General features: G+C 39.5%; 1 protein-coding gene across 2 annotated transcripts in view; it reads left to right on the top strand.

Moving 5' to 3' along the window:
- The window catches only part of LOC126356254 (DNA replication licensing factor mcm5), a 79,968-nt gene that overhangs the window by 16,966 nt on the left and 36,624 nt on the right, over positions 1–26,378 (top strand). For both annotated transcript variants that reach the window (XM_050007091.1, XM_050007101.1), the window contains exons 4-6: positions 18,129–18,301; positions 19,576–19,731; positions 21,155–21,236. In XM_050007091.1, coding sequence (XP_049863048.1) covers positions 18,129–18,301; positions 19,576–19,731; positions 21,155–21,236 — 411 coding nt within the window. The remainder of the gene's footprint in view (positions 1–18,128; positions 18,302–19,575; positions 19,732–21,154; positions 21,237–26,378) is intronic.

Below are 26,378 nucleotides of genomic sequence, written 5' to 3'. Positions count from 1 at the left end.
ACAATAGCACTTGGTGACATCAGATACTGTCTAAACGCATGAGTGGGGTTTTTGGGGCAGTTTACCCATTTTTATCCAGAATTTCGTATCTCTCTAACTTCTTTGTGCCCGGATAGGTTAGACTGTCAGCAACGAACATATACAGAAAATTGGAGCTCCTCAGGGATGGATTCTGAGCATTACACTGTTTGCTGTCACCCTCAATTTCTTCAGAAATACAGTGGGCTCTGCAGTCTCTGCGTCACTGTATGTGGATTACCTTTCTACCATGGCTCTGCGTCACTGCACCGCTTACTGCCAACTTCGAGAGGGGAGGGGGGGCGCTGTCTGGAGAATACATGATTAGGCCATGAATCAAGATTATCGGTTTTCTCCTGCAAAATCACGAGTCATGCTATTTTTGCCGATTGTGGACTGTGAATCTTCCCCCAGAAATTTATCTTGGTGATCAGTTACTTGAAGTCGTTGAAACTTTTCAGTCGTAATTATTTTATTTGACAACAAGCTAACTTAGCTACCACATGTCTGTCGGCTCAAGGCAGCTTGCATGAAGAAGCTAAGTGCACACAGTTTTCTTTATTAATGTCTCATGGGGCACACACTGCATTGTTCTTAGATTTTTGTAAAATCTGAAAGCTTATTTTATCCCACTTGGACTATGGATGTGTTCCATATGAGTTGGCACCACTGTCCATAATGACCTTGCTGGATCCTGTTCACTACACTGGCTTGTGAGTGGCAAAGAGGGCCTTCCGTACAAGCCCTGTTGACATCCTTCTGGCAGAAGCTGGTATCCCACCGCAGTGGATTAACCACAGCAGTTTCTGGCTAGTTTTTGTTGTTGTTGTTGTTGTTGTTGTTGTTGTTGTGGTGGTGGTGGTGGTGGTGGTGGTGGTGGTGGTGGTGGTGGTGGTGGTGGTCTTCAGTCCTGAGACTGGTTTGATGCAGCTCTCCATGTTAATCTGTCCTGTGCAAGCTCCTTCATCTCCCAGTAGCTACTGCAACCTACATCCTTCTGGCTAATTATGCAGGCACAATCTGTCAGATGTCTACTCATCCATATTACTCAATTCTATTCCATAACCAACAGTTCAGACAGTTTGTGCATTGCCCAAAACTGGGTAGATTACAGGGATCCGACTCAATACTCTACTGAAGGACCACCTGCAGCCTCCTTTAGTCTGTTTTCCTGGGGCTCCCTCATCACACCTCCCATGATCTGTGCATGTCCTGTGATATGGATGGGCCCCTTTTGTGGCCACAAGGATGACACTGATCCTACACTTTTGACTCCTGTATCGTTAAATCCTCCACAATTAATCTAATTCACTATACATGTACACGGGTGGGTCAAAAGTCAATGACAGGGTTGATTACGCTTTTGCACATGCAAGGGGGCATTAGAAGCACTCTCTGCCAAATGTCTACAGTGTGTTGGTTGCCATATCTCAGGCTCTGTGGTATGTCAAATCCCTGGTCGTAATGAACTTTCTAACCTGTAGCAATTCCCTGAGCTGCTTGAAAGGCATATCCATGTGTTACCCCAAAAATCGTTTGGTCACCAACATCCATGACCTACTGGTTGACCACTGCAGCTCTCAAAACTGACTACCTTCATCTGAACGCTGACTGAGCCTCATGCCTCATATGAATTCCTTACATTCCTTACTCCCCCCCCCCCCAGCCCCCACCTCCCCCTCCCCACCTTGTTGCGCTTTTAGACCCTCTTGTGCACGATGCTGCATGGGTTATCTCGACCGAAACTTGAACCCGGGACCTTTGCCTTTTGTGGGCAAGTGCTCTACCGACTGAGCAATGAAAACTTGTTGGCTTTTCGTGCGGATCTCATTTTCCCTCACTAGGTCATTGGCCATCTGCACAAATGCCATTATTGAGGCAAATGGCTTCTCAAAACATGCAGCTCACCACGGGAGCAGGCTGGTGGGTGCAGTATTAAGATACGGGAGACATTCCTGTGTTTGCATAGGGGTGGTAGTAATCGAAGACATGCTGACAGCTGCGAATGACTTGCATACCTTCATGCTTGATATCTTCCCCAACAGTGATGTCATCTTTCAACAGTATAATTGTCCATGTCTCAGACACACAGTCATGCTAAAGTGGTTTGAGGAGCATTATAATGAACTCATTTTGATGTCTCGGTGACCAAATTTGCCTGATGTAAATCCTATGGGTCATTATTGAACACCATCACCGCATACACAAATCAGTGGCCTGTTATTTACACCAATTACATGACTTGTGCATAGACATCTAATGACACGTACCTCCACAAACCTAGCAACAAACAGTCGGATCCCTGATATGCAGAATCAGCGATGTATTTCGTTCTAAAGACGGGCAAACAAGCTGTTAAGCAGGTGGTTATAATGTTCAGGCTCATCAGTGTACATGCTCTGCAGGCTACTTGTTGGTGTGTAGCAGAAGGTATTCTATGTACCGCTGTCACTTCTCCATTTGCCTGTGCCACATGTAAATGGTCCATGAGAACAATTGTTGGTAAGCCTCTGTATGAGCTTTTTCATCTTCATAGTTGTGATGCAAGACATACGTAGGATGAAACAGTATATTGCTGGAATCTTCTGGATATGTACATTTTTCAACAGTAAATTACACTATGATGCACAATGCCTGTCTTGTAGTCTCTACTACTTGAATTTAATGAACATCTCTGATGCATTTGCACTTACACAATATTAACGTGTAATGAAACACACTGCTCTCCTGTTTCCTCTGTCAATACTATGTATTACGGATCTCATACTGCCGAGCAATATGAAAGATTTCATGAACAAGGGTTTCATTCTCATCAGTTAACAAGTCACCTAAGTGGAGTCGACTACAATTCTTCCAATGAGACTGCCTGGCCTTTATGGTGGTTGTTTCATTTTCAATCACTCTATATGCACACTTCCTGATATTGAGTGTGACTGCTTCCATTGACTGTTCTGCAATCACATAATATGCAATAATGGGTGTTTCTACCCATTTATGTCCAACATGTTACACTTATTTGTGTTTAGGATCAGCTGCCAATCCCCAAACAAAGCATCAATCCTCCGCAGGTTGTTCTGAATTTCACTGAAACTTTCTAGTGTTGAGACTTCTGTGAATACATAATCATTTCCAGAAACCTCATGGAACTTAAGACATTATCCAGTTGATGATTTAGTGTATTTTATGGACTCTTGACACTGTTCCCCCTATTACCTGTTGCCACTTCCCACCTCTGTTCACCCTTCTCCCTCTTTGTGTCCAGTTCCTCCCTTACCTTGTCTAAGTCAGCTTGAAAAGCTGCAATTTTCCCTTCCTGTTCCAGTATTTTCCTATCTCTACTGCAGATCCTACAATACCACTGGTGAGCCTCTGTTATGTCCCCATTTCCCATGCCACTAAATTCGCCCCAAGGAAAGAAACTACAGCACCCATCACACCACACCCTGGAACTGATGATCCTATGGCATGTCACACACTTCTCACTCATGGTAAAAACAGAAATCATATAAACTGATTTAAGTACTGACAAAAACGTAAACAAAGGATCCTAGAAACTTTTCAGGCAGATAAATAAATTGAAAGAGTACTGAATAAAAGAACTGGTGATTACATATAAGTTTAAGTCACTGTTTACTTATGATACGCGCGCGTGAAATTAAGCCTAAAATCCGTGCTATAGGCACGAGAAAAAAAATAAACTTCTTACCCGATTAATCTTCAACACGTCACTAACACTTCCACTAATTTAACAACACTTATATTTATACCAACTGGAAATGTTTACCTACAAGTTTAATTCACTGCTTACTTAAGATTCGTGTGCGTGAAATTTGGCCTAGGATTCGTGCCACAGGCGCAAGAAGAAAAATACGCTTCTTCCCTGTTTAATCTTATTTTATACTTCACTAACACTTCCACTAATTTAACATCATTTAGATTATATTTATAACAAGTGTAAATGTTTAAAAACAGCTTAATGACAACGTTTTTTGTAATTATTTATTGCAGCAAATACTCGAAGAGTCCACGTTGGCGCAGTGTTGCAAACATGATCAGATAGCCCATTTACTATTGGTTTTGTGATATGACTTTTTTACCTAGATTTGTCTACAAAGATACTATCAATAGCAGTCTCAGAGCATTTACACATCCTAGTAGCAAAGTCCCCCCATGAACCATGGACCTTGCCATTGGTGGGGAGGCTTGTGTGCCTCAGCGATACAGAACGGCTGTACTGTAGATACACCCACAACAGAGGGGTATCTGTTGAGAGGCCAGACAAATGTGTGGTTACTGAAGATGGGTAGCAGTCTTTTCAGTAGTTCAGGGGCAACAGTCTGGATGACCGACTGATCTGGCCTTGTAACACAAACCAAAACGGCCTTGCTATGCTAGTACTGCGAACGGCTGAAAGCAAGGGGAAACCACTGCTTTACTGTATGGTTAAGTGATGATGGCGTCCTCTTGGGTAAAATATTCTGGAGGTAAAATAGTCCCCCATACGGATCTCAGGGCATGGACTTCTCAGGAGGACGACATTATCAGGTGAAAGAAAACTGGTGTTCTACGGATCTGAGCATGGAATGTCAGATCCCTTAATCGGGCAGGCAGGCTAGAATATTTAAAAAGGGAAATGGATAGGTTAAAGTTAGATATAGTGGGAATTAGTGAAGTTCGGTGGCAGGAGGAACAAGACTTTTGGTCAGGTGAATACAGGGTTATAAATACAAAATCAAATAGGGGTAATGCAGGAGTAGGTTTAATAATGAATAAAAAAAAAAATAGGAGTGCGGGTAAGCTACTACAAACAGCATAGTGAACGCATTATTATGGCCAAGATAGACATGAAGCCCACACCTACTATAGTAGTACAAGTTTATATGCCAACTAGCTCTGCAGATGACGAAGAAATTGCAGTAATGTATGATGAGATAAAAGAAATTATTAAGATAGTGAAGGGAGACGAAAATGTCATGGGTGACTGGAATTCGAGAGTAGAAAAGGGAGAGAAGGAAACATAGTAGGTGAATATAGATTGGGGATAAGAATTGAAAGAGGAAGCCGTCTGGTAGAATTTTGCACAGAGCATAAATTAATCACAGCTAAAACTTGGTTCAAGAATCATGAAAGAAGGTTATATACATGGAAGAACCCTGGCGATACTAAAAGGTATTAGATAGATTATATAATGGTAAGACAGACGAACCAGGTTTGAAATTGTAACACATTTCCAGGGGCAGATATGGACTCTTGACCACAATCTATTGGTTATGAACTGTAGTTTAAAACTGAAGAAACTGCAAAAAGGTGGGAATTTAAGGAGATGGGACGTTGATAAACTGACTAAGCAAGAGGTTGTAGAGAGTTGCAGGGAGAGCATAAGGGAACATTTGACAGGAATGGGGCAAAGAAATAAAATAGAAAAAGAATGGGTAGCTCTGAGGGATGAAGTAGTGAAAGCAGCAGACGATAAAGTAGGTAAAAAGATGAGGTCTAGTAGAAATCCATGGGTAACAGAAGATATATTGAATTTAATTGATGAAAGGTGAAAATATAAAAATGCAGTAAATGAAACAGGCAAAAAGGAATACTAACATCTCAAAAATGAGATTGACAGGAAGTGCAAAACTGCTAAGCAGGAATGGCTAGAGGACAAATGTAAGGATGTAGAGGCTGATCTCAGTAGGGGTAAGATAGATACTGCCTACAGGAAAGTTAAAGAGACCTTTGGAGAAAAGAGAACTGCTCGTATGAATATCACCCACAGAAGCTTTCATTCAGCTTCGCATGCTGTCCAGTTTCTCAAACAATTCTAATTGCATAAACACTCATTATCACCTGTACTCATGAACCAAGAATCTTTTAGGTCAACTCGTAGACTCATATTCATAAAGGCATTTACATCCAGAGCTTTTTTGCCTCTTTGGACTTCAATAATGTGCAGCCTGACTTCAAATTACACCTTTTTTTTTTAAGCATTCATTTCTCCCTTTGCTTTATTTTTACAATCTTTGCAAAATGGCCCTCTTTCCACATGTGTAACAGGTAATTTTTTGCTGCCTACTTACACTGGCCAAAGCTACCTCCAGCTGATCGGGCCGATAGTTTCCTCTCTTCCTCGAAAAGCATTGATGGTTTCTCTCTTCCTCGAAAAGCAATTGTGAAGTAATGTCAGATTTGCTGCTGCTCGCGATACCATAAAAGAACTCTGCCACTATCTGAAAAACAGACGCTACAGACTGTAAGACACTATGGACTACAATGTGCACCTTAATTTTAATCCATTTTTTTAAAAAAAACAATTTTACCTGTTTTATTATTAGATTGCAAAGCCAGACTAACATGAAATTCTTAGTATATAAAACCAGACTGACCTATAAAATTCCTGAAAATTGTAATCTTCTAGTTTTGTCCATTTTACATTCAGTCCTCTATTTGCATGTTTAGTCTTTTAAGTTCAGTGGCAACATAGACTGCAAAGACGCATCATAGGATACACAGTGTTCTGGGTTTGTGATGGCGGAGTAGAAGGGAGATAGTGATAGTAAGCTTGTGAATCTCTGCAACTAATGTTAATTACATCGGTGCACTACTGCTGCCAGTTGAATCCAGTGCTGCCAGATAAAAATGGACATATATTCGATGCTGCGGGAAGCCTATTTCTAAGACTGGCAAGAATTTTAAATTTGACACTTGATTTTTTTTATTAATTTCAAGTATAAGACATTTAAATGCACCTGAATTTTGGAAGCAATTTTTCAAAGAAAAAAGTGCATCTTACAGTCCATAAAATACAGTATGCAACTTATAATCAGGGACAGTAAATGAAGCTTGATAATAAGTCTGTGTACAGATTTTATTTAAACACTTTGTTTCATAAAACTCAACTTGGATGACAATGACAAATCGCAGAGCTTAAAAAGGGTCTGAAAACGGACATTAACATAAACCAAAACAAGTGTTGGTGTCACCTTAAAACAGGGCTAACATTACACCACTAACAATAAGACAAAAACTTCTTAGGATTTTCTGTCTGATTGGTGGATATAATTTTACTATTGAATTCATGGAACGCTGTATGAACGGTGCTCCTCATACTAATTTTTTATTTGTTCAATTTATTTGTCCATGAGGTTTTGGCTACTTTTAAATCTGGACAGAAGCATCTTTGCTCTTGGAGCAGTTTTCTAACACTGCTTTCGAACCACAATGGTCTTTCCCTTTCCACGCAATTTGCTTGGCAGAGCTTTTTAAGGCACATTGAATGATACCCTTGAATCTTCCTGAATTACACAACTTTTTCATCAGAGTTGACTGTTTCATATTGTCAGCTCAGGTAAACTGATTCTTGCTGCACTTAATAAGCAAAATATCGTCTTACCTTTTTTACATTCCTATTTATAGCCTTGTTCAGTGATGCTGTAATGAATTTATGAACACACGTTCCCTGCTTTATACTAATTGACTCAAAACACACATGCCTGTTTGTAACCAAAAGTTGTAAGGTGTGACCTTTTATGAATTGGTTCTCTGATTAACAGCTCAAGATACATTTTGAATAAGGTGTTTAGAATAATTTCATATAATTCCCTGTCCCTACCACCCAGTGTAATCACTTTGTCTCCCATTCTGTAGCAAGCAAAATGATGCATCACTTAGTACAATAATGTGACCTGGAAGTATATATGCGACCTTCTCCAAGTTTTACCTCAAGTGTTCTGCTACTATTACTCCCAAGCCCTGAATTACACAAAAGCATCCAGTCACCATGTTTTCCCCATCTTTAATACTTATCTGAAACCATACTATTGTGCATTTTGGTACTGTACCAAACTCACTAAATATTATCATATTATTAATAGCTATAAACACGTTTCCATGGGTGGCTTTCAGTCTTGTCTTTGTGATATGTATTCCAGTTGGAATTATGAATTTCAGTGCTGATAACATCCTGTTTCAGCCAGATTTCTGTCCCTTGTACTGTTTGGACGTTATTACCGTTACGTGAGACTATTTGTGGAACCTTTTAGTGGATATGCCTGCAGTTAACTAATAATGTATTAACATTTCTTTCTGCGATCTGTCATGTTGAATGCTGCTTTTTTCATGAATGGGGCAGATATGCTTCCCTGTCTGAAATCAGAACTTATCTTATTGGGCCTTTGAATAGATTTCCCTATCCTAAAAACCACACATATGCACATCATACGTACTCTGCTACCGAAGTAGCCACTTCCTGTGTAGTGGCATGTGACATATTGAGGAGGATCCAACAATTCCACTCAGTAACAAAGGTTGAGAAGTCCACTCCTACACCTGTCACAGAATCAACTAAGCCTTTCATTTATACCTTCCACTTGAATTCAAAGCAGAGAATTGTGATTGATTCTGTGAATTATGCTGTAAAACACTAGCTCTGTTGCCAATACATGAGGCTAGCTGTCTTCTCCAAGGTAGTTCACTGCCAGTTGGAACCAAGGATTATCTCTGAACCAAGGATGCAGGCATCATTCATGATGACATGAGCCACTATTTGCAGCTGGACGCAACCAGTGCCTTCATTTGCCACCAGCGGAGCCTCTTCCACATCTCAGACAAGACTCTGAGCAAGCAGAGTGGACACAGGCCTTGTAACACAAACTGCACACTATTTTCCTGCCTAACATTGGAACTCCTAATGGCCAGTAAATCCACCCTCTGTGCTTGTCCAGAGCTTATGGGAAGGTGTGACCCAATCCCAATAGACAAGGCATTCTGTACTGGCTCATATGTTCTTTCAGCAGTGGGCAATACCTTAAAAAGAATTTAAGGTCTGAGGTGACAACTGTGCGGCCAGTACTCAGTTCAGCCTTCAGCCCGGAGATTTGTTGCCTGGCTTCTGTTCACCATTGTCTGTCAGTGTGAGGTGACCAAATTGGTATCCAAAGTCTCTGCAAAATCACGGATCCAAGACAATGCTAAAGGCATCAAAAGTGTGAAAGCATCTGTCTTGGGCACCTAAGGCCACTGCAGCCAAGGGCAGCAGCCTGAAGTCTGACAACCCATGGCCAACATAGCTTCCATCTGATTTCAGACAGTGGCTAATTCTCCCTGCATCCATACACAAATGCACAGTACCTACCAGTCTTTAATCTGTTTTAAAATAATTTTGTAATAATATAACTGTCAGTCAAGGAATTGTTAGATGAAACATTGAGTATTCCTGCTACACTGCCTCTGGTTATCACTACAGTACAAACTCAGGCCCTGCGATACCAATGCTTGATATCAAACAATAGAAGATCTGGGATGTAATAATGACAATATTACATTATTCAAAGCATAGATTGCTACAAACCATATAGTGCATATGTTGAGTCACAGACAAGCACATCAAAAAGACTGCTAAACAAGTAAGCTTTCGGTTAAAAGGCCTCCTCCTGAAGTAGACAACACATGCATTCATTCACACACACACTACTCGCACACATGACCAATGTCTCTGGCTGCTGAGACTAGGGATAGTTACTGTGAGTGCGAGTTGTGTTTGCATGAATGTGTGCTTATGATCAGACGGCTGTTTGGCCAAAAGCTTATTTGTTTGGCCTTTCCGTTATGCCTGTCTGTGATGCAACATCAGCACAATATGGTAAGTAGCAATCTATGCTTTTCATGACATAGTCACTGTTATTGTTGTGCTCTTCAGTCCTGAGGCTGGTTTGATGCAGCTCTCCATGCTACTCAATGCTTTGCTAGCTGCTTCATCTCCCAGTACCCACTACAACCTACATCCTTCTGAATCTGCAAAGTATATTCATCTCTTGGTCTCCCTCTACGATTTTGACCCTCCACGCTGCCCTCCAATGCTAAATTTGTGATCCCTTGATGCCTCAGGACATGTCCTACCAGCCGATCCCTTCTTCTAGTCAAGTTGTGCCACAAACTCCTCTTCTACATCTACATCTACATCCATACTCCGCAAGCCATCTGACGGTGTGTGGCAGAGGGTACGCTGAGTACCTCTATCGGTTCTCCCTTCTATTCCAGTCTCGTATTGTACGTGGAAAGAAGGATTGTCGGTATGCTTCTGTGTGGGCTCTAATCTCTCTGATTTTATCCTCATGGTCTCTTCGCGAGATATACGTAGGAGGGAGCAATATACTGCTTGACTCTTCGGTGAAGGTATGTTCTCGAAACTTTAACAAAAGCCCGTACCGAGCTACTGAGCGTCTCTCCTGCAGAGTCTTCCACTGGAGTTTATCTATCATCTCCGTAACGCTTTCGCAATTACTAAATGATCCTGTAACGAAGCGCGCTGCTCTCCGTTTGATCTTCTCTATCTCTTCTGTCAACCCTACCTGGTGCGGATCCCACACTGCTGAGCAGTATTCAAGCATTGGGCGCACAAACGTACTGTAACCTACTTCCTTCGTTGTCGGATTGCATTTCCTTAGCATTCTTCCAATGAATCTCTGTCTGGCATCTGCTTTACCGATCAACTTTATATGATCATTCCATTTTAAATCACTCCTAATGCGTACTCCCAGATAATTTATGGAATTAACTGCTTCCAGTTACTGACCTGCTATTTTGTAGCTAAATGATAAGGGACCTATCTTTCTATGTATTCACATCACATTACACTTGTCTACATTGAGATTCAATTGCCATTCCGTGCACCATGCGTCAATTCGCTGCAGATCCTCCTGCATTTCAGTACAATTTTCCATTGTTGCGACCTCTCGATACACCACAGCATCATCTGCAAAAAGCCTCAGTGAACTTCCGATGTCATCCACCAAGTCATTTATGTATATTGTGAATAGCAACGGTCCTATGACACTCCCCTGCGGCACACCTGAAATCACTCTTACTTCGGAAGACTTCTCCATTGAGAATGACATGCTGTGTTCTGTTATCTAGGAACTCCTCAATCCAGTCACACAATTGATCTGATAGTCCGTATGCTCTCACTTTGTTCATTCTTCTCCCCAATTCTATTCAATACCTCCTCATTAGTTGCGTGATCTACCCATCTTATCTTCAGCATTCTTCTGTAGCACCACATTTCGAAAGCTTCTATTCTCTTCTTGTCGAAACTATTTATCATCCATGTTTCACTTCCATACATGGCTACACTCCATACAAATACTTTCAGAAACGACTTCCTGATACATAAATCTATATTCGATGTTAACAAATTTTTCTTCTTCGGAAACACTTTCCTTGCCATTGCCAGTCTACATTTTATATCCTCTCTACTTCGACCATCATCAGTTACTTTGCTCCCCAAGTAGCAAAACTCTTTTACTGCTTTAAGTGTCTCATTTCCTAATCTAATTCCCTCAGCATCACCTGATTTAATTCGACTACATTCTATGATCCTCGTTTTGCTTTTGTTGATTTTCATCTTATATCCTCCTTTCAAGACACTGTCCATTGCATTCAACTGCTCTTCAAAGTCCTTTGCTGTCTCTGACAGAATACAATGTTATTGGCGAACCTCAAAGTTTTTATTTCTTCTCAATGGATTTTAATACCTACTCCAAATTTATCTTTTGTTTCTTTCACTGCTTGCTCAATATACAGATTGAATAACATGGGGGAGAGGCTACAACCCTGTCTCACTCCCTTCCCGACCACTGCTTCCCTTTCATGTCCCTCGACTCTTATAACTGCCATCTGGTTTCTGTAGAAATTGTAAATAGCCCTTGACTTCCTGTATTTTAGCCCTGCCACCATCAGAGTTTGAAAGAGAGTATTCCAGTCAACATTGTCAAAAGCTTTTTCCAAGTATACAAATGCTGGAAACGTAGGTTTGCCTTTCCTTAATCTTTCTTCTCATATAAGGCGTACGGTCAGTATTTCCTCATGTGTTCCAACATTTCTACGAAATCCAAACTGATCTTGCCTGAGGTCAGCTTCTACCAGTTTTTCCATTCAGCTCTAAAGAATTCGCGTTAGTATTTTGCAGTTGTGAGTTATTAAACTGATAGTTCGGTAATTTTCACATCTGTCAACACTTGCTTTATTTGGGATTGTAGTTATTAGATTCTTCTTGAAGTCTGAGGGTATTTCGCCTGTCTCATACATCTTGCTCACCGGATGGTAGAGTTTTGTCATGACTGGCTCTCCCAAGGCCGTCAGTAGTTCTAATGGAATGTTGTCTACTCCTGGGGCCTTGTTTCGACTCAGGTCTTTCAGTGTTATGTCAAACTCTTCACGCAGTATCATATCTCCCATTTCATCTTCATCTACATCCTCTTCTGTTTCCATAATATTGTCCTAAAGTACATCGCCCTTGTATAGACCCTGTATATACTCCTTCCACCTTTCTGCTTTCCCTTCTTTGCTTAGAACTGGGTTTCCATCTGAGCTTTTGATATTCATACAAGCGGTTCTCTTTTCTCCAAAGGTATCTTTCTTTCCTGTAGGCAGTACCTACCTTACCCCTAGTGAGATAAGCCTCTACATCCTTAAATTTGTCCTCCAGCCATGCTTGCTTAGCCATTATGCACTTCCTGTCGATCTCATTTTTGAGACGTTAGTATTCCTTTTTGCCTGCTTCATTTACTGCATTTTTATATTTTCTCCTTTCATCAATTAAATTCAGTATTTCTTCTGTTACCCAAGGATTTCTAGCAGCCCTCGTCTTTTTACCTACTTTATCCTCTGCTGCCTTCACTACTTCATCCCTCAAAGCTCCCCATTCTTCTTCTACTCTATTTCTTTCCCCCATTCCTGTCAATTGTTCCCTTATGCTCTTCCTGAAACTCTGTACAACCTCTGGTTTAGAAAGATTATCAAGGTCCCATCTCCTTTAATTCCCACCTTTTTGCAGTTTTTTCAGTTTTAATCTGCAGTTCATAACCAATAGATGTGGTCAGTCCACATCTGGCCCTGGAAATGTCTTAAAATTTAAAACTTGGTTCCTAAATCTCTGTCTTACCATTGTATAATCTATCTGAAACCTGTCAGTATCTCCAGGGTTCTTCAATGTATACAACCTCCTTTCATGATTCTTGAACGAAGTGTTAGCTATGATTAATTTATGCTCTGTGTAAAATTCTACCAGGCGGCTTCCTCTTTAATTTCTTACCCCGAATTCATATACACCTACTATGTTTCCTTCTCTTCCTTTTCCTACTGTCGAATTCCAGTCACCCATGACTATGAAATTTTCCCTTCACTATCAGAATAATTTTTTTTTTATCTCATCATACATTTTTTCTTCATCTGCTGAGCTAGTTGGCATATAAACTTGTACTACTGTAGTAGGCGTGAGCTTCGTGTCTATCTTGGCCACAGTAATGCATTCGCTATGCTGTTTGTAGTAGCTCACCCAAATTCCTATTTTTTTATTCATTGTTAAACCTACTCCTGCATTACACCTGTTTGATTTTGTATTTATAACCCTGTATTCACCTGACCAAAGTCTTGTTCCTCCTGCCACCGAACTTCACTAATTCCCTCTCTAACTAACTTTAACCTATCTGTTTCCCACATTGTCACTAATGCTCCATAAATAACACACACTTTCAATGACTTAATAGGCTCTTGTCACACTGTTATACACAGATACTATTCACTTCTTAACAGAAGCATGTGAGAAGAAAACTCTTAACAAAATACTATGTAGGAACAGCGAAACTATAGAAAACCTGTGAATCGGCTGACTCAGGACACAATCCTGTCTCCAAACTCAAGAACATTCTATCCTGCATTCCTTTCAGTTTGACATGTCTGACAATTGGAGTTAAATGAACTTCAGGTATTTATGAATAAAATGTTATTTAGAAAGGTAAAGTCATCATTAAGCCGAATGTAGGTGGAGCTCCATAGTGCTTGTTTTTCAACCATGTTATGCTGAGTTGAATTAACTCTGACTCAGTGGCATGGACAAACAATCTGCTGTAGAATTCTCATGTGCTCTATATATTGCTAAGGAATGCACTTCTTTTATGAAATGGCGTGCAGGTCAGAGTCAGTTTCTCTGTCTTGTGTTAACTGGACGCTGCTGTTTCTTTTAAACAAGTGGTAAAAGCCAACAATGAATTTAATGGAATATGCTGGAGGCTGTGTAGCTCGTGCAGTAAAATGCTTCTGCACTAAAAGCTCAACTACATCGTTTACAAGGGCTTCGATTACCTCTTGTGCCCTGAGAAGATGAGGGATATCCTATCCACATCCCCCAAAGTAGAGTTCCGTTGCCTTTGGCCATCCATATTCCAATCCTACTCCCAATCCTGCATCTAATACGTCATATCCTTGTTGTCATCCCAGGTGCAAAACCCATACACCCATAGCCACCACTTTCTGCAGTCCAATCACAGGCAGGACCAAGTGTGTATGCAACCTTAATGAATACCAACTACACTGCATTTAATGTACACCATTCTACTGGGCAAGACATCTAATCAACCGTCTGCATGAGTGGCCACTGCCAAACTGTGGCAAACTAAAATTTGACATCCATTTGCCAAACATGATGCTCACCATAACACAAATGAGTTCAACAGGTGCTTCACTGTGTGAGCCATTTGGATACTCCCTCCCAGCACAAGTATCTTTGAACTTAAGAACTACACAGATGGAAATTCTTTCAACACATTCTGACTTACTAACCTTTTCCCACTGAATCACCTTGCCTTTTCCCATCTCCCCTCTTCTGTCCACACCACTCGTCCCCCATCCACATCATGCATGTCCTTCTCCCACCGCCCCTCTCTTTTCCCCCCTCCCACCGCCCCTCTCTTTTCCCCCCTCCCACCGCCCCTCTCTTTTCCCCCCTCCCACCGCCCCTCTCTTTTCCCCCCTCCCACCGCCCCTCTCTTTTCCCCCCTCCCACCGCCCCTCTCTTTTCCCCCCTCCCACCGCCCCTCTCTTTTCCCCCCTCCCACCGCCCCTCTCTTTTCCCCCCTCCCACCGCCCCTCTCTTTTCCCCCTCCCACCGCCCCTCTCTTTTCCCCCTCCCACCGCCCCTCTCTTTTCCCCCTCCCACCGCCCCTCTCTTTTCCCCCTCCCACCGCCCCTCTCTTTTCCCCCTCCCACCGCCCCTCTCTTTTCCCCCTCCCACCGCCCCTCTCTTTTCCCCCTCCCACCGCCCCTCTCTTTTCCCCCCTCCCACCGCCCCTCTCTTTTCCCCCCTCCCACCGCCCCTCTCTTTTCCCCCTCCCTCTCCTATTTGTCCCCTCCCACCGCCACCCTCTCTTTTCCCCCCCTCCCACCGCCCCTATCTTTTCCCCCTCCCTCTCCTATTTGCCCCCACCCACTGCCACCCTCTCTTTTTACAAAGTAGTGATAGTGGTTGAATGATGATAACTATATCGGTAGTAGTGATAATATTGGATTTAAAGTTCTTTTTCAGTGAACTTTCCTTGTATCTTTTACTTGCTCTCCTTTTTTTTAAAACAGCTTTTGCTGACAGTTCAAAAGTACTAGTCCAAAAAGTTTGATTTCCCCCCGTGTTGCTATAGTCTTGGAGATGAGTTACTGGTACTTACAGCTCATTAGCGTCATTCCATTGTAGCAGGAGCCACATGTTCTGCAAGCCTGACATGCGCATTCTGAAACGTACCAGTGAGTGTCTCGTACGAAACTGGTGCTGTAGTTTGTGTTAATCATTCAGTTTGTAGTACTTCATTTTTATAAGTGTTTCTATGCTTCTGTTTCATTTTAAACGATTTCCACTGCAATGAGTAGTGCCAGTCCGACATGTGAAGTGAAATGATGAGGAAAAGTGTGCTACACAGCTAGGCCCCTGAATTCATGTGTTCACTAAGGGACTACTTTAAAGAAGAAAAGGGAAAAAGGTTAGCCCTTATTTCTTGTTACTCGAGTTGTTAAGATGATTGCAGTGACATTGAAAATAAGAAAAATCCATTTCGTAAAAATAGGGAAAGAACAATACATTATAGATAGCAGTGAGAGTGGCACAACAAGGTTCAGCATGCCAGGAAAGAAGCGGCAGAGAAAGAAGCAACTGGCAGCTTTGGCCAGTTATGAGAGTGACACTATTCAGTGTCATATACATAACTATTGTAAGAGAAGGGAACATGCTACTCTACCGAAATTGCTCGTGTCACTTCAGAAAGATGGTCTTTCTAAAGGAAACAAATTTTCATGATGTACAGTGCCGAAAGACATAAGCTTTAGCTATTCTGTGTTTAACAGACGTAAAATATTGATGTAAAGGATAGATTTAGTTGTGTGGTTCAGATTTCTGTGCAGTATCATGATGTGAGATTCAAAAATATACTGTGGAGAGATAAACCTCTAGCATTCATTACTTGGAGGCTGGAGTGATGAAACACCTGTGGGGACCATGGAAGTGCCTGTTGGAAAAGAGCCAAATAATTGTTTTACATGCAGATATAGTGGGCAATTTTGTGCCGAAGTGCCCATTAAGGTTTCATTCTAAAAATTTCAGGTGATTACGACAGAGAGATGAACAGTGTGGTTTTCAGAAGCGGATTGAGTTGCCGCTTATGATGAATCTGACAAGTCCATCAGTGATAATCATGGACAGATTACCTTATCATTCCATTGTTCATGATGACATCAACTTTGGCAATGAAAAAAGGCGATAGTATTCAGTGGCTAAAATGATGAAAAGTGGATTTCAAAGGTTTGAAAAAGGCAAAATTTCCCGAAATTGTGGCACAAAAGAAACCATAATTTCCAATGTTAGTAATTGGTGAAATTGGTAAAAGGCACAGGCATGAAGTTGTTGAGCTTCCTCCATACTGTTGTCACTTAAGTGCCATTAAAGGGTTATGGGTGCGAATAAAAAATTACATTGGTGCAAACAATAAATTCATGGTCTTCAAAGTTTAAAATCATTTAGCAGTAGTCAGTCAAGTAAGCGAGACCTGGACAAAAATTATAAACAGTACTGCAACTATTCTGAGAGACAGCCAAAAATGAAGGCATAGTGGAAGAATGCTTAGAAAATTGAATCATACATATGGGAGGGTGCAGTGATAGTCTGAGCTGTACTGAAGAAGACAATTTTGAATGCTATTCTGACAGTAATGTGGATTGTGTTTTTTTATTAGCATAACAACACCACACAAGAATTTTAGGAGGGAGCATGCCATCAACCTATTATCATATTGAGAGTACCATCTTCAGATTATAACTGTTAATATATTGGTAAATTATTCTGTCAGGTGTTGTAGATCAGATTAATATGGCTAATATTTAACAACAGAAACAACTGCAAATATTAAATGATTTGCAAAATTGGTTTTCATTTCAATTGTATAGTTTGACAATTAACTATGTGCTGCAGTAACTTTTTACTCTTATTTTATTAGTATGACGTATTTCGGCAGCATGCTGCCATCATCAGGTGCATTATACAGCTATTTATACATCAGCTGTTATGTTCAGGTTATGTTCAAATTATTCCACATAATCTTTTAAATATAGTCTCAGACCTCAAAGAACATCCATATAACAGGGATAAATTTAAAAATAACTTTTGATATTTCAGCATATTATATGCTAAGTAGTTATACATTTTTTGAGATCATATATTACAGGTAGCAATTGTGAATACATTCGTGTTTACAAATATGACCTGCATGTTGTTAGTGCTTTCGTTTCTTGTGCTAGAGAAAGTGTGTAAGTTGTAACTAACTGGGTGCGAGTCCTGTAAGCCACATTCAGCAACATTGCAGTCTGCCTCCGTGAACCGTCAGTACCAATCACGTCTTACGGATTATAGTGTAGGACTTTGTTCTTTGTATATTTATGCCTGTTGTTGTTGTTGTTTGAATACCGCACTGAACATTTGTCACTAACTGTTTAAGAGTGCTTATAGTACCCATTATCATTACAAATAAATAAATAAATATGTAAATAACTAAAGTATTGAGTTATTTAATACTCGCAACAATCTTTCTTGAATGTATCTATCACTTCCAAGATAAAAACAATAAACATTGTAGTCCATGGGTTCTGCCATAAAAAATGATCGATATGCGGTACACACGCTATCCTTATTATTTGCTGTAATCTACAGTTTCCTTTTCCAGCACTTTTTGATTGTTGTGATTGAGAAGAGAACTTTAAGCTTATGTTATGCTGTGAATAACTTTTTATGTTATGTTTTCTGTTTTTTGTAGTCTGAAACAGTGTCACGGCTGGTGAAAATTCCAGGAATTGTTGTGTCGGCATCTGGTGTTCGTGCAAAAGCAACACAAATAGCTATACAGTGCCGTTCCTGCAAGAGTATTACAACTCATTTGGCTGTTAAGCCAGGTCTTGAGGGTTATGCATTGCCTCGGCGGTGCAATACGTGAGTTTATGCAACTATTTTATTTTCACAAATGACATTTTGATTTATGTGATAATATTTAGGTCTTGAAGTTTAATATATTTGTACATATGTAGTTGTTTGGCTGACTTGCTGGTTTGTATATACCTGTAAAATTGCAAACAACCAGAACGACTGGCCAGTAGTTAGCTTCAGGAGTTGAAAATTTTGATGTTATGTAGACACATTAAAAGTTTTACTTCTTCCTGGTAGTTGGAAAGGGCAGGGGTTTGGAAGATGGAAGATTGATAGCATGGAAGATTGATAGCCTTGGGAAGGAGGGGCAGGTCAGTCAGGCCCCTGGTGATTTTCTCCCCAGATTTGAACTGTCTAAAACTATTGACGGTGAATGCTTAAAAACTTCTGACCATAGGTAGGGTAAAAGCTTAAGAGTGTCTTAAAATTTTGCTGTTGGCACTATAATTCATTATTATTGTTAGTTGCCCTTTGCAAATCATGAAGCATTTGTATTGTGTGTGATACTGGAGACATTGTGTCACATGTAAAGGCAAATTAGCTAGAAAAGATGACATTAGATGCATATCAGAACATTATCAGTAGATATACACGTATATGTTTTGCCAGTTTTTCTACATTCTCGCCATTATTGTCCAACCAATTACCTATGTACCATGGGCTAGCATTTTTAGAATTCTCTGCATAGAATGCAATTCCAACTTACTGAACAATGTGGATGTAAATTTACACACGTGAAAGAGACATTTTTCATATATTTTTTAAGCACAGATGCCACAATTTTCTTTGCAAAATTTGTGTGGATAGTTTCAGTAAATCTGAGTGACACCAGCAGGCATAGACTGACTATTTGCATTGTGCATTGATGTAAGATGTATGTTGTAATTGGCCGGAAGATGAGGTGAGAAAATCCCATTGCATCCATTCAGTTTCGGCCCAAGAATGTTATGTTATTGTCCGTATTCTGTGAATATATGTCAACCCTTCTGGAGAGTATCCTTCTAATTTTTGATAAATTAGCTTTTTCAATTAATTTGGTGCGATTTTACTCTGTGAAACTCGGGGATATTGGGACCAAGTTAGCTGTTAATGTGTGGTTTTCTAGAATGTCATTTGCTTGTTCAACGTGATTTTAAGCTTTTCAGTGCTCTTCTTGTTGCGTTCATTCATACACCTTTTAAATTTCTGCTGTTGACAGGCTTTTATGTTGAATACTACCGAAGTTGTACATTTATGGGGTTAAGCCATATGTCTTATCTGTTGCTAATTATTTTTTTCAGGGAGCAGGCAGGTCGTCCAAAGTGTCCTTTGGACCCTTTCTTCATTGTCCCTGACAAGTGCACCTGTGTAGACTTTCAAGTTCTGAAATTACAAGAGTTGCCTGATTATATTCCACAAGGAGAGATGCCACGTCACCTTGAACTTTACTGTGACAGGTATGCATTGCAGCTATGTTAGTTTAAATGCATAGCAGTCTTTTCTCTCAAGCTGATGAGTTAATTCATGAAGACAGCATTGACCGCAATAAAGAAATGTCATTATTGCCCTGGTCAAATGATGATCGCCATTGTTATTCTGTCATCTTGATGACAATTGAGCGAGGGGCCATCTGATTGACCGCAAGGAGGAATTATTACCTTAGGACATAGCTGCTTCCATTTATTAACTTTGTTTATATTTCTGGTGTTAGTGTGTACTACAGAGATGAATATTTGCATTGTTTCTTATTTTTTGACATGCACATGTTTCACTAAGTTAGGAAGCTGAATTTGTCAACTTTTGCTTGCCTCAGTATGGAACACACAGCAGATTAGCCATCAACTTTGAACTTGTTTTGAATATCATAATAGTTAACTAGAAGTAATCATAGTGTGAATGTGATGACTCATTTTTATATAAGTTTGGAATCATAACACCATTAACACATACTTCATGTGGATATCGTGGAAGAAGTGAAAGCCAAAGTGAGGACCAGCATAATAGTCCTGGAAATTATTGGAATTTTGATTTAAGAACTTCATGGTAATGTCTGTTATTGGGTCCGGGATAGGAAGCAGATTGATACAATGCATACACACACCATTCATATACAAAGTGATGCATGCAATGTCTCTTTATAGTTTTCAAAAGTTTTACAGTGACAAGCACCATGAGACGTGAACATTTACTTCAGATTGTAGGTTCTAGTGTGGTATGTGTTTTCAGCCATTTACCTTTTGTTCATACTTACCATGAGAATGTAAACAAAGCATGAATTTACAAATTTATGTTGCATAAACAGCCATTCCATCATTCTCTCTTCATGCGCAACTCCGAGTGAATAGATTTTTATTTTGCAGTTTTTGGCCAGCCGCAGTGGTCTCGCGGTTAAGGCGCTCAGTCCGGAACCGCGCGACTGCTACGGTCGCAGGTTCGAATCCTGCCTCGGGCATGGATGTGTGTGATGTCCTTAGGTTAGTTAGGTTTAAGTAGTTCTAAGTTCCAGGGGACTGATGACCACAAATGTTAAGTCCCATAGTGCTCAGAGCCATTTGCAGTTTTTGCTTCTCATTTTATTACAAGAGAACAGAACAAAACTTTGCTATCCAAATAATATTGTGCACATTAGTGACACAGCCTTGCTGAGTCACAGAAGGGCATAGGAAATAATAGAAAACAGGATGCATATTTAATGACTCCATTTGATACAGTGGCAAGTACCCCCTGCCATTCACTTCAGTTGTTTGCAGAGGAAGGTTGTGTTTGCTTTTACAATTTGATGTTAATTTCCTGATGTTGCAGTGTAGGGAATTTAAAATGATAGAATATACACAATGTTAGTATTTGTAACTAATGAATCTGTCCTAAATTCACATACAGGTACCTCTGTGAGCGAGTTGTGCCCGGCAATAGAGTTGTAGTACTGGGAATCTTCTCAATCAAAAAAGTTTCAAAACCCAAGGTAAAATTACTTTAAGTATAATCATTACAATACCATAGAAGAAAATTAAATTGCTGTTGAACAAAATAATGTTGTCAAATGCTTTGTTGATAGGGCACAAATCACTGTTGTGGTAGTGGAACATCCACAAGCTTTTTAAATGTATCAGTATAACATAGATAACAAAGTGCATCCGCTGTCCTTCTTAGCTCTGCTGTTGAAAATACAGGAGATGTTCATTATTATTTATTGAGAGCAGGCATTGCATGCATGGGAAACAGCAACAGTTGAAATAATTTTTTTCAGGACAGGCTCAAGTTTTACTCAGTAGGTTTGATTGGTTTCGCTTTATAATATTACAAGAGCATCATCATAGTCTTTGGGATTTACAGTTTCAAGTGCAGTGGTTGACTGATTGCATTGTTGGCAATGTAATTAGCCAACCTTCGTAGTTCAGACTATAAATTTGAGAGTTTCTGGTGATGCTTTTCAATATTACAGAGCAAAGTTTGTCAGTAAAAACTACTGAGTGTGATTTGAGGCTGCTGTGAAAAACTTTTTGTTATTGTTTAACTAATGTTTATTAATGCTTGCCTTTTAGAACTGTTGTTCAGATATACACATAATGGACTATCAATTATCATGTCACAAAAAGGACACACATTTATTGATTTGTGGAAGATCACATCCAGCTTTGAACTCCACATGCTTTCTTCTCATTGAAAATGTATACATTAACATTTAAAAAATTGAAATTATCTCAATTAGAAAGCTGCAATATTTGCATTTGTGTCTGCACAGTTGCAAGTACATGTACAAAAGCTGGTGTAAGTTTAAGTTTGAAAGTTGATGTTTTAACATAATGTAAATTCTTGGGAAAAACAGCCACTCGTCTACAGCAGACTGATGTGTGGCGCATTGATAGGTGTAAAAGTAAATGATACTTTAGCTTTTTAGCTTTTACTCTTTTTCTAGCAAAAGTACACATATTCATATACTCAAGGTCGCAGACACCCAAACACACACTCATGTCACCCCAGGAGTTTGCATTTTGGTGTCTGCCTAGATGTGTTTACTTTTGATAGAAGAGGAGACCTCGGAAGCTAGTGTGAATATTGTTTGTTACATGTGTTTGGGCACCACGTTTCAGTCTGGTATAGAGGTGAATGGTTGTCTTTCCCTTATTTTATATAAAGTTGATGTTTTGTTTTGTCTGTACTAAATTCCTTGCTTCTTTGCTGAGTTATGGAAGAAATTGGAATGTAAAATTCAGGTGTAAGTTACTGATAAGAAGTTGAGTATGATAATATCTAACATAGACAAAAATAATCTTCGGATATTATTTTAAAAGTGCTTGGAAACACCACTTTTACATTTTTCAAGATACTTCAAAATGGTGTAAAATATGAGAAATAACTTTTTAAGTGGTAAAAGTTATTTATGGTCCCTCCTTGCATTTTTATAGTGTATGTGTAGTATATGTAGATAACAGATATCAAAATACCCACTAGGGACTTGTTTATTAGGCAATATAGGGTATCTGAATTTTGTACACAATCCTTTGCTGCTGAAAAAAAAAAACTGGAACTGGTAATTGTGTGGGAAGTAGAAATGTTTGATCTAATTTCATTCGTCGTCATCGATGTTTTTGGGAAGCATGGAGTTGTTATTCATTATTTAAGAATGAAACGCTGCAAGAATTACTTATTTTTTGATGCTTAGCACAATGCTTTTTGAGAATTTATTCTCATTGTCAAGTGCAAATATTCACGTATTTTGTGAGATGTGTGCATATGTGCTGTTCTGTCTCTCTCACTCTGTAATAGTGTTTTTGGGGTTATAAGGTATGTCACCACCTCCATTATTCATAAAACAAAAATGTATATGCACACACGCAAACCATCATTCGCATAGTTTGTGAGGGAAATTTCTCAAAAAATGCCTAATGCAAATATTTTTGCACTTGACAACAAGTTAAATTCTCAAAACGTGTATTTTTACGCGTGAAAAACTACGTAACTGGTGCTGTGTTTTATTATTTAAACAAAATATATGACTTGTTGTGTGTTTCATTATTTAAACCAGAAGCATTTTAGCAATGCAAAAACTCAAAGCTTAGCAAAAGTGTTTTGAGAATTTATCTTGTTGTCAAGTGCAAATATTGATGTTAAACATTTTTTATGAAGTTTTCTACACGTACTACATGAGTGATGGTTTTCATATGTGCATGTGTATTCTCTGTGTAAAGTGGGCAAACAACAAAACACACGAAATACGCGTTCAGGGTGCCGTGACAATTACGAAGTTGTACAATGGCAGTAGAGACAGTTTCAAAACTTGTGATCGCTCGTTATTTGAATGAACCTAGTTGTTCTAGTTTTTACCATTCAGATCTGTTGAGTGGCTGCCATTGTGTCAAGAAAGTTAACTGCATAACATTTGTAAACACTGTTGAAGGCTAAAACCAAGCCAGCAGTATTCTTGTTTAATAAATCAGTTTTTTCTGACAAAAATCGTTTCATAAAGTGTAAAGGACAGGAAAATTATCAATACATTAATGCAAAATCAGGAGCAAATTAACAATGTGAACACAGGAAATTTGATGGAAGCCATGATAAATGTTGTAAATAGTGGGAGAACATTAATTCTGGGAATGTAAAAGTGGGGTTATGCTGTAATTTACTGCTAACGTAAACACTTTTCATTTTAGTATTCAGAGAATAGTTTTATGTTTCAATGTAAATGTCCATCTGCATCATGAGACATGATTTGAAAAACCCAAGAAAATTTGTGTGATTCATTTGTAACTTATTTTATCTGAATTTCATGGTTGCTTGTTGGTAAGTTAGGAAATATTGTTAGTAGAGCAAACATTCACACTTACAGTACTTCGGGAGGTGTTTCGTGGTGTTATCTCATGTTGTCATACTCTTCAAGCACGATCTGTCACCCAACATATGTGTATGTCAGTTTAGTAAGTAATTTCTGGTCACCATTCTCGAAGTTAATTACCTGTATGGTTGTGCTGTGCACTGCCACATGACAGTTTACTTGGATGTCTTCTCTCTCTTGTGATGTATTGTTGATGGAAGAGAGCTCTACTAAATGATGTAAACAGCTTAGCAGCAGTTCTTCTGTATTTTGCGCCCATTGGTTTTTATACACAGCTTCAGTTACAATAATGGATGAACAGATCTTGCAGCTGAGGACAGACACTTGTCTTACCATGACATTAGTGATAGAGTGACAGTTTTGAAAAAGATGATTCATTGTTTCTGCTGGTTTACATTCTTGAGTATCTGTCATTGTTCTGTGACCTCCAAGGCACCACCAAGCTTTGGCATCCAAAGAACAAGCACTCTGATACAGCAGGTGGAGGCTTATTTGCTGTCATGCCTTGTTGATTTCCAGAGCTTATGTGATTTACGTTTTATCTGCACAGAGGTAAAACGAGAACATCCAGAGTGGGACATCTTATCCTTACCAACTACGTAAACAAGTACCTTTCATCAGCCTAAGAGAGTAAGAGTGGTACGTGTTATGCCAAAGTATCCAATGTTACACTACAAAGGGCAGTTGTTTGGCTTTTGTAAATGCATTTTCATGAATGTGGAGTATGTAGTAAGTCTTTAACTCTATCTGAGTAAGATATCTGGGAAATAATAAGTTTTCTTCATATTCTGATATCCTGTTGGAGCAATTTTAAAAATAAACGGGGTAAAAATGCTAATGGCTGATGGCGTGGAAATGGAAAATCCTTTGCGGAAAGTGACTGAAGTTAACAAGCTCATCTGAAGGTGTCCATCCTGGTAGTGTCTTTCGACCACTCAACTATACTCTGCGTAGAATGAGATTTTCACTCTGCTGCAGAGTACAGTGGTCTTAGACCATTAACACATAATATCTGGTGGAGTCCCCCCCAAGCCTGTCAACACTACACTGTAGTCCAATCTGTGAATGAATGATGGCGGTTCACACACATCGAGGCACAGACAGGAGTTGCAATTGTTGGCAATTCCAAGCGACATTTGCAGTATGTGCATGTGTGTTCTTTCCGCTTGAAGAAAATGCGTATCCTGCAAATTGTGTTCCTCGCTTGCTTATGCAGAATTTATCACTTACCACCACAATCAGTGGTGACAGCTCACAACAAATGGAAGAGAAATTCACTAAACAACTTGCTACGATCATGTTTAATGCTCACATATCTATGGCATTCACAGCAGAGTGCTCAGAACAATTCTGAATGCTCATTGCCTGTCGGAGAATGCGTGAGGTAGACGCGCAAAACAAGCTTAAAATCGACTGCCGTCGTTTTTGGAAAACATTAAATGAATGAGTCATATTGTCATTTCAGATAAAGTTCGCACTCTTTTTCATATTCAGTAGTGAATTACATGTTTTTATGCTGTTCAGTGAGTTTCCCATGAAGGGCATACGTCTCCTCTTTGGTTACATTAAACAAAATAATCATGTCATCTACATAACACCAGTAATAACTGTCTTGTCAACAAGAATTGATTGCCGTATAAAAAGCTTATTTTCCATATTTTTCTTGAAGTACTTGGTCCTCCAAGAGCACTGGTGACAAGTACTGTGATCTGCTCTTTTTCCATGCCTTCTCTGGACAGCACTTTTGCACTCAGTCCATACCACCAGTGTGAGTCTTTTAGTCAGGATAATCTTCTATGTCCGGGACCATGTTTCCCAGTAGTATTTAAAGTACTGGTTATGATAAGTGGTTTTTGTCGTGTGTTATATGCCCAAAGTAGAGTTTTCTTCTCGCAATGGTTTTGAGAATTTGTAAGTCTTTGTTCATACAGTGAAACAATGCCACATTTATCACTTTAGCTGCCTGTGATATCATTAATATCCTTCAGTGTGGCCACATTTTGAAATACTTCACATTTCTTATGCAATACTGTGGTAAGTGCCCATCACTTAACTCCATCAAGTTGGATACTGAATACGTAGCATCAAGTAATCATCTGTGAAGTGTGATACTTTACTTCATGACTAGTCAGAACTTTATTTTCTGGAAGAAACTTTTTCAAAATAATAAAGAAGAATGTTAGTTTTTAGCATCAAGCTACAGACCATAGCTAGGTCTTTTCTCTGCTTGAAGTCTTTTTTCATTAAAAATGTAGTTGTATAAGATCCATT

This window comes from Schistocerca gregaria, chromosome 1, assembly GCF_023897955.1.
Source record: "Schistocerca gregaria isolate iqSchGreg1 chromosome 1, iqSchGreg1.2, whole genome shotgun sequence".
NCBI lineage: Eukaryota > Metazoa > Arthropoda > Insecta > Orthoptera > Acrididae > Schistocerca > Schistocerca gregaria.
Note: the sequence above shows the minus strand (reverse complement) of the source record. Positions and strands in the feature narration are given on the sequence as shown.